Below are 9,596 nucleotides of genomic sequence, written 5' to 3' on the forward strand. Positions count from 1 at the left end.
CGCCCGGCCTTCATTTCGCAACCCGGAGCCGGCATCAACAATGTAAGAAACCTCCTGGACTTGGTGCCTCCCAGTCTCACCGGACTGATCCTTCATTTGGGTACCAACGATCTCTACGGTTCAAGCACGGACACGGCGCTTAGCCGCTATGAGGAAGCCCTGAAGTTTATCCGCAATGCACGGCCTGAAATCGAGGTAGTGTATGCCACATTAGTATTGCCACGGGCCCCTAATCGCCGACGAGGTTCCGGAAATAGGCGGACAGTGCATAAATTCAATGAACGCGCCATCGAGTTCAACTGTAGACTCGTCCAACTGTGTGCCCAAAACCAAAACGTGTTCTACATCCACCGCTCCCTGGAGCCCTTCCCCGCGACCAGAGTCCTAGCCGCTGACGGGGTGCACCCAAGTTTTGGAGGTGTTTCAGTGCTCGCTTGGAATATCTACAACCTTCTCCTCACTGCCAGACGACACTGCTTGGTCCCATGGCAGGATCACCTCCCTTCCTCAGAGAAGATCCTCCCGCCCACCATGGAGCACAGCACCCGAATGGCGTCCAGCTATTTTGAGGTCAAGAGAAAAACAAATCACCATTCCAGTGGACCTGCAGTGCCAGATTTCCCGACCATCGCTGAAGCAGATGATCTTATCAAGCAAAGACAGACACCTGGCTTGTAAGGCTGCCGTCGAAGATTCCTCCGAAAACTGCCTCACGGAATCCATGAAGAAGATCGGTCTTCCGATCGAAACGTCGAGTCGAATAAATATGTTTCCTTTAACGAAGCGTATACATCGCTATGTAATCTTTTAAGCAGTCAAGCACTTCATGCTCTCGCAACACCCCCTCCCACCCACACACACACACACGCACACAGGGTGTTTCACCTAAGACTTTACACAGTTTTTTAAAATAGGCTTTTTGAGTTAGAAGAGCGCTTTTTCTCGGCACAGCATTGTCAACCGTATAGTATATCAGAAAGCAGCTAAGAAGTGCAAACTATGAGGCTGGTTAATACTGAATAGTTAACATTTAACGGTTACTATTAAGATCGTTAATTATTGAGAGGCGTGTAGTTCATTGGAATTAACATTTATATCAATTTTAATAATTTTGGAAACGCGGTTACCCTCGGCGCTGTGGCCCAACAAATTTTTGGCTATTTCGACGAGTTACGTGCTCTGGGGAGCTTGCTTTGCCAGCAAGCTTCTTGAAAGCGCATGTATTTTGGCGCGATGTAGAAAACTTTTGCTGGGCCACAACGCCGAGGGTAACCGAGTTTTAGAAATTATAAAAGCTGATATGGATATTACTTACTGTGTGCTACACGCACTCACTAATTAAAAAGTTAAGTATTCAATATTAATTAATCAGCCTGCTAGTTAGGACGCGTAAGCTGCATTCTGATGCACTACACGGTTGACAATGTTGTGCCGAAAAAACCACCTTTCTAACTCAAAAAGCCTATTTTTTTTCATGGTGTAAAGTCTTAGGTGAAACACCCAGTGTATAGTAGACGTAATGAACATCTTAAAAAAAACCACAAAATGCCCGCGTGAGCTTCTATAGACGCCCACAAGTGCACTGGCAGGCGGGCGACGAAAGGACTGCATGGCACGAGGCATAGCTTGGCTATAAGCGACAGAGTTATTGTACAGCACTAGTTCGAGCTCGAGAGCCAAGAGTATACAGTCGTCGCTGTCGACCGCATGTCAGAAAAAAACAAAAAAAAAAACGGCACACTTTCAGCGGCATTCCCCTCCGAGTTCCTCATATCTCAAGGCTGTGCGTGATGAAATAACGAAGAGAAGATGCACAAAAAAAGATGGAGGTAGCATAAATTCACGTCATTACGGTACTACGTGCCGGTCGATCTGCAGTTTCCCGTTCCTGTGGCTAGCACGGGCCCCCTGCACGTTCGTTTGTTGCACCGCGATACTAATGCACTAAAGTTACATTAGTTTGGTGGTGGTAGTGGTGGTGCGCCCTTGGTGATAATGGTAAGACTGATGGCGGTACTACCAGAAGGGTGCATGCTGTATCTTACGGGCTTCCCTCATTCGTAATTAATTAATTAATTAGTTAAAGAAGTCATGCAAAATAATAGACTAAAGAGAGTCACAAACAAGCATTCACTTCCGCATCGCGCTGACAGACTAGCGTATAGCTCCAAAAGCAGTTCGGGTAGCCCATGCTATCATGCGTGGAACGATTAAGTCACACACAATTGTGCACGTGTGCACAGAAGACATACAATATATATTTTGGTCGCTGCGGTACTATACCGTTGCGAAGCCAGGAATTTTCTACAGGGCCAAGGGGGCGGGGGCAAATTAAGATAAGTATAAGCGAGATGCTTAGATCAAATGCATAAACTACATCTTGCCACACATTTCTAGTAAGAAATAAAGTAAAATACCCGAGACTGAAATGAACTGTTGTGAGGAATGAGGGGAAAACACTGAGCACCTTGTTTTACCCGCCCAGAAGACACGCTGCGCGTAGCCCGAACCAATCACGTAAGTTATGCACACTAGACAGAAAGGACAGCGCTGTCTCAGCGGAAAGTTACGGGCAACCCCTGTATTACAGCGCGTGCTGCACGCGCATGAACAACATTTTTTGTGGAATACGGACTACAGGCTTTTGAAAATATCTGAGCGTCCTTCCGCGGTTCGATCTTCATGTTTTCCAGCGAGGTTGTGTACAGGAAATTGGCGGGAAGACGGTGTAATTTTCGAAAATGGGCTTTTTTAGATAAAATGACGATTCCTTCGCGACCACAACGACCACACTGGCATCATAAAAAATGCCAGAGAAGTTGATTAAAGGGGTATTTAAATAAGTCTGCTAATTAGCATCCAAATTTTAGCAGCTACGCGCTTGGCTGAAATTATATAGAATTGCAGTGGGCCAGCAGGACAGCTAACATCAATTATTTGCTGAAGAATGTAATTTCCTTTGGCGCTACGATGCTGAATTAGGTTGCCCAGCCCGAACGAAGGGACGTGCGGCGGCTGCAGAGGCTCGCTCACGCAGTGCTCAAACTCTGGCTCCATCGAAGGGGGGTCTCTAGTGATTCGAGCACAAGTGGAGAGGTCAATAACAGGGAAAGAGAGAAAGCGGCTGGCGGCCTGCTTTACGCATCCTTTTATACGAAGGCGGGAAATCATTTTTAAAGGGCGTTGTTTGCTCTCAGTGCCATGCCACAGAGAGGAAACAAACGATCCCCACGCTCTGCCAGTGTGCTCGTTGTGCATACCCTCGTGCATGAGCGGCCCGCTCTGGACTGACGCGTGGTGCGAGGGCGCGGGTTTCCCCTTTTCACCCACCCTTTATAGAGTATAGCGCTGCCAATTTTGTATTTTTATCCGTCTCGGGTTTTAGATAACACGTAATGATTCTAGCCGAAAATCACAGCGAGATTTGTGAAGCTATAGAGAAGAAATGTTTCGACCACTACTGACAAAAACAATAAAAAATGGTTGGCTGCTTCGGATTCATGGAGTCCCTACATTCTAGCAGGGGGGGTCTCAGATCCTTTGCCAATATTGGTGGGAGGGGTGGTCTGAGACCCCCCCCCCCCCCTGACTTTAAGTACTGTGCCCACGGAGTGACGTAGATCGGAGCAGGCGCATCACACTCCTTCCGTTCTTTACATCAGATTTGAGCGGCGGTATGCCACGCGCCGTTCGAGCAGGCGGAGGAGTGGCGATCGAGCATGGCTGCGCTCGCTTTGCGGCCGGCCCGCGCCCCTTCGATGCTTATGAGCAGTCTAAATTCCTCGCCCATTGCGCCAAGCTTGGCACTTTAATTTCTTCACGACTAATTTTTCATGCTGGATACCCGACGGCCCACTACAACTCTCTAAATGCAACCAGGCGCCTATGTGCTAAAATCTAAGCTAATCAGGAAGTTTTAGTTATTTACAGTATTAATGAACTTATATGTTTTATAATATCCGCCAATGCCGTCGCTATGATCCTGAAATAACCATCGTTTTATCTCAAGAAAATTGCCGGGGTTCAACTATTCTATGAACCTATAGCGTATCGAGCGAAAGCTCTGTAGTGCTTGGTTTAGCAGCCTGTCTGGCACAGCTACATTCTCTGTGGCTAGCGAGATTGTCTTGCCGACGAGCTACATCCGCCGGATGATTGGATTCGGCCTGACGCTTACGCCGAAGTGAGCGCGCAGACGCGCCACCACCGGCGCAGCGTCCATGGCGGCTAGACTGAGGAGCCAGCGTCCAAAAGCGGTACGTTTCCTGTTAATTTCTTCCGTGCTTGTAGTGCAGTCGTAGTGTCATCACGCTGCTCCCACTGAACCAATGTCCTGTGTAAAGAACCACCAGGAAGTATACCATCTATGATTATCTGAGCCCGCTCCGGCGTGTACCTCAGCCTAAATTAACTGAGAAGCTAAAAGTGCCCTTTTACATCGAGGTATAGATATTCACATTCGAAAAAGTCGACGTCTTAAAACGCATATAAACCATTTTTATGGGAAGTGAGGGGTGATTAAAATTTGTATACAAAAAACAAATAAATGCATCAATTATACAGTATAAACAATAAATAAATATTAAAATAAAATTAGAATATTAATGTCAGGAAAGACAGAATACTCGTTTTTGCTGCCATTACCGAGATCTGGAGATAGTGCCAGAAATAGGGGGCTTATTAACGTTGAACGTGCTAAAAACGGTACTAACAAGAGAAAACACGCTTTCAAAGTACTTTCTGAATTGTGCCATGGTGCTAACTAAACTACAGCCACAGGCACTCAGAAGTCTGATTCGTGACCGTTACTCTATTAAATGATAATATCCAGTAATAGTAACTGAACGAAATATGGTCTGCATTCGGCATTTGTTTGATAATTTAAAACGATATAATGCAACACTTAAGTGTCGACTTCGAATTACCGTGTACTGAAGGGCTTTCAGATATCTTTTTTTAAATCACCAGTGATGGTGTTTTTTTAAATCCAAGTCGAAGTTAGCATTTTTCAAATTTTTTGAAATGCAGAAGATTTCAACATCTAACTAAACAAAACTTACCCGTCTAGAAGCGAACTTTTGTGTGTGTGCGTGTGTGTGTGTGTGTGTGTGCGTGCGTGCGTGCGTGTGTGTGTGTGTGTGTGTGTGTGTGTGTGTGTGTGTGTGTGTGTGTGTGTGTGTGTGTGTGCGTGCGTGTGTGTGTGTGTGTGTGTGTGCGTGTGTGTGTGTGTATGTGTGTGTGTGTGTGTGTGTGTGTGTGTGTGTGTGTGTGTGTGTGTGTGTGTGTGTGTGTGTGTGTGTGTGTGTGTGTGTGTGTGTGTGTGTGTGTGTGTGTGTGTGTGTGTGTGTGTGTGTGTGTGTGTGTGTGTGTGTGTGTGTGTGTGTGTGTGTGTGTGTGTTGGGGGGGCGGTGGTAGGAAGCACCCATAAATGCCGAGAAAAGAAATTTTGGGGGCACTTATGCTCCGCCTGACGAGATAGCGGTAATGGTTTGGTTTGGTTTATGGGGTTTAACGCCCCAAAGCGACTAAGGCTATGAGAGACGCCGTGGTGGAGGGCTCCGGAAATTTCGACCACCTGGGGTTCTTTTACGTGCACTGACATCGCACAGTACGCGGGTCTGGGTTAATGTCCAGATATGCGGAATGGGTCATTCTCGACTTCACATTCATAGATGCCTGGGAGTCCACATACCACTCCTGGCGCAGTGGTGCAGCGGGTAAGGGATGCGCCACTGTTCTGCGATGGCAGGAGTTCCTAGCGGTGTGCCTTGTGCGACCCGGGTTGCTCTTCCCTTGAGCGACCAATCATTAATTTAACTGTCATCTGACACAGTGGGCAGTTTGCTCCCAATCCGGTGGGCAGGTTGTGATGGCGCCGCAAAGTCACGTGACCTAGGTGGCCCACCTGCCTCCTAGGTTTCTTTCTGGGTGCCACTTGCCACAGCCGTGCCCGCGATCTTTCGCTCACAAAGGCGACGCCGGATATTCTGGACAACGGGGCCTTTGGCGCTATGGCGTTGAAAATTTCAGCCTCAAGTTCTCACTCTTCCTTGTCGCATTATAGTGCTGAAAGTGCCCTTCTTAGCCCGTATAACTTTTTGAGCGATGTTTGTCATTTTTGTTCAGCCAGAATAGTTTACGGTTGATGGGTTTAACGTCTCAAAGCGACTCAGCCCATGAGGGACGCTGTAGTGGAAGGTTGCGGTTAATTTCGACCACCTGGGGTTCTTTAAAGGGCCCGTGCCCACCCCAGCGCGGCAGACACTCTCTACCTCTCTTTGAGCGAGCCTCCTCTCCTTCCATTCCCTCCTCGAAATTCTTCTCTCCCGCTCCTCGTCGATTAGGCTCGGCAAGGCAAAATCACCCCTTCCTTCTCCGGTGTAAGCCGGAGGCGTGGTGTCTGTGGAGTGCGTCACAGGGCGACGTCATGGCCCCGCCTTCAATAGAATTCTTTTTTTGGTTTTTGCATTTTCTCCGCACACGGAACGATCGAGAGGCGCGATCGGCTCGACCACCTAGACTTGTTAGCGAGCGCATCCTTTCATACATCTGTTTGTCATTCCCAGTTAACGAGCCACCTTTTCATTTTCTTTTAGGCCTCCCCACCGTTTCACGAGCGGAGGGGCGGAAGTCGGTTGTGTTCGAAACACACGGCGAAGCGCGGACCCGGCAACCGCCCGTTTGCTTTTCTCCATGCGTGTTTGTGTTCTGTGTGTTTGTGTCTTTTCTCCGCTCCAAAGCATATGTCATTCATTGGAGTCAAGGCGTACGAAGATGCACGAAAGATAAGGGGTGTGTGTGCGGAGCGGTCAAGTGGGCGAGCGAGGGAAAGGCTCTGCTGCACTACTAATTAAAACCTTGTTTTGGGGGGCTCGCATAGAAGAAAAGAAACTGAGAAGGGAGTGCGCACGCAGAGCGTCTCGTGACGTGATCACGGCGGGGGGGGGAGGGGGGGGGGGGCGAACCAACTCCCTCAGTTTTACTATTTTTTTACTTTTTATGGCTAGGGTTCAAGGCTGTCGCCGCACGCTCCCTCCGCAGTTCTTTTTTTTTTGTTCCTTCATGCTGGTTTGTAGGCATGAGCCAGAACAGAAGGCGCTGCGGAAAGCCTTGTGCAGACGACGCGACGCCAAGGCTACGCCCAACCTTCTCCCGTCAGTCAGAACGATGCACCAATGGAGTGCCTTTAGCGAAAGTAGCCCCCCTTGACGTCAGCGGGGTGCAGAGTAGTGGGCCGGGCCCGTTTTTGAAGGAAGGAAAGAACGAACGGGCTTTGATTGGAATTTTCGCAGCTTTTCGGGGCGCGCATGGCTCTAGTATTTTGCAGAGGTTATCTTCGATGCCTCATCTATGCAGTGGGCTTGTTTTTCAAAAATGTCCGGACCCTGGGCAGTGGCCCTTTAAGGTGCACTGGCATCGCACAGTGCATTGGCCTTTAGAACTTCCCCTCCATCGAAATGCGAAAACTGCGACCGGGATCGGAACCGCCTCTTTCTGATCAGCCGCCAAGCACCATAACCACTGAGCTACCCCGGCGGTCATGTTTGTCTATTGCACTGCTGCCAGCAGAAGAGTTTGTATATATTTAATGCAAAAATATTCAAGTTCCGCTAAATTTTCATTCATCTTCTGCGGAGATCGACACTTGCGATTTTGCGAAATCGCAAAGCGACTTTTACCACCACTTCAGATATACAATTTTTTCCAAGAAAAGTAGTGTTTAATTAAAAGCTAAGTATAAAAATAAGTACCAATAAACATTTCACTGAAAAAAAGTGGTCTTGGGACCTCGATTACCGTTCTTATCAAAACACAACGATGACTGCATTCGGATAAGAGGACGGTAATCGACGTCACCCGCGCGCGTGCGTGCGTGCGTGCGTGCGTGCGTGTGCGCGCGTGTGTGTGTGTGTGTGTGTGTGTGTGTGTGTGTGTGTGTGTGTGTGTGTGCGCGCGCGCGCGCGTGCGTGCGTGCGTGCGTGCGTATGCGTGCGTATGCGTGCGTGTCATATAAAATCCATTCGTCCAGACTAACCGCGACCGCAGCGGTCGCATTTTGACGGAGGCGAAATGCTGGCTACAGAGGCCCGTGTGCTGTGCGATATGATATCAGTGCGCGGTAAATAACCACAAGTGGTCGAAGTTATCCGAGCCCTCCAATACGGCACCCCATAGCCTGAGTCGCTTTGGGATGTTAAACCCCATAAAACTAACATTCGCACAGAATATTAGTATTCTGGGACGCACCTCTACGTCAACGGTATCGCTGATATAAGAGTTTGTCGTTTACGCGGATGACAAAGAGCGTTGCTTTTACAACGCCAGGAGTAACGAGTTAACAGTGAATCCCAGTGAAAAACGCCATAAGTTAGGCGCATGGAGCACAGCATAATGTTCATTTCGAAAATTAAAGTCCCTGTTTTCAGACAAGAAAATAAACCACTAGACATGTTTTATCTATACAAACAAGGCCACTTATAATGACCGCAGTTACAACGAACGCTCGCTTATTACGAACGAGGGCGGTACTACGTCAAATTATGTATTAGGGCAATGGGACTGCGTCTCATATACAGCGAACAACCGTGGCGGCGTAACTCGGTTAGAATTGAATCTTTCTGGCTGTCACTTGGTGTGGGGAACAACGTTTTCAAATAAGGCTGATTATACAGAAAAGTTTACGACATCGGTCAAGAGCGACTACGTTTTTCGAATCCTGCAGCACTGAAAAAAATTTTAAAAAACGCTGCCGATAATTTTTGCTCGCTTTAGGTAAACATTCTGCGCGAATGACGCCGGGCTCGACAGGCCGGTGTATATTATGAATGGTTAAATGGATAATACTGATTGCTGCGCCGGTATGTGCACAGTCGGCGCTCTCTGCGGACGGCACGTGCTCGCTATGTGGGCGCGTCTCCAATCATCGATCCGCCCGATAGCCTCAGCCAAAAACTAAATAGACTCGTGTGGCTGGACAGAGTAAAAAAAAACGGGCAGCAGAACAGGGTTTGTAGTGGCCATCCACCTGTTGTTCGCAGAGCTTGACTTTACCCGCAATAAGCAAATTGTCATAGCCGTATTCGTGAATTGCCCGCTAGAGCGTTGTCTCGTTCGGCTTATCGGCCTGTAGCTATACCTGATATGCTCATTTTGTCTCAGCGTCTCTCATGCAGCGCGCCAAGCTAATCAGGGTCGAGATCGCTGATGCAGCAGCAGCCGCCGTCACGGCCGCATTCGCCCGACGCGATCGCCCCGCGCAGCCACCGCTATCGTAGCCGGCGGGTTCACGTTACGCGCACACCGACGGCGCACACCGACGAGCGGGCCCTTCCCTCACCCTTCCACGGCGCCGCCGCAGGACAGCTCGCTCGTCGCGCAGGTGTGCTTTGGCCAGCTCGGGCTGCACTGCAGAAGGCATGCCGGGAGCTGGGCCTGGCGGCCTTCTTTATAGCGGGCCTCCTTTCGCCAAAAGTAAGCCCGCGCAGCCTGCGCATGTCTTGGCAGAGTTTTTCGTACACTGCGGATGTCCCACTAGTGCGTACGTCACATGGTGTGCGTAATGCGGGCGTATTTCGGCAAAGCCCCGTCCGTCGACC

General features: G+C 49.0%; 1 protein-coding gene across 1 annotated transcript in view; it reads left to right on the forward strand.

Annotated features, from left to right (window-relative positions):
• Positions 1 to 569, forward strand: part of LOC149354487 (tudor domain-containing protein 1-like) — a 43,691-nt gene extending 43,122 nt beyond the window's left edge. The window contains exon 21 of the mRNA XM_089575988.1: positions 468 to 569. Within this exon, the coding sequence (XP_089432114.1) occupies positions 468 to 569 (102 nt within the window). The remainder of the gene's footprint in view (positions 1 to 467) is intronic.
• The last annotated feature ends 9,027 nt before the right edge of the window (positions 570 to 9,596 follow it).

This window comes from Amblyomma mixtum, chromosome 3 (genome assembly GCF_055824585.1).
Source record: "Amblyomma mixtum isolate Tamu chromosome 3, ASM5582458v1, whole genome shotgun sequence".
In the NCBI taxonomy this organism is placed as follows: domain Eukaryota; kingdom Metazoa; phylum Arthropoda; class Arachnida; order Ixodida; family Ixodidae; genus Amblyomma; species Amblyomma mixtum.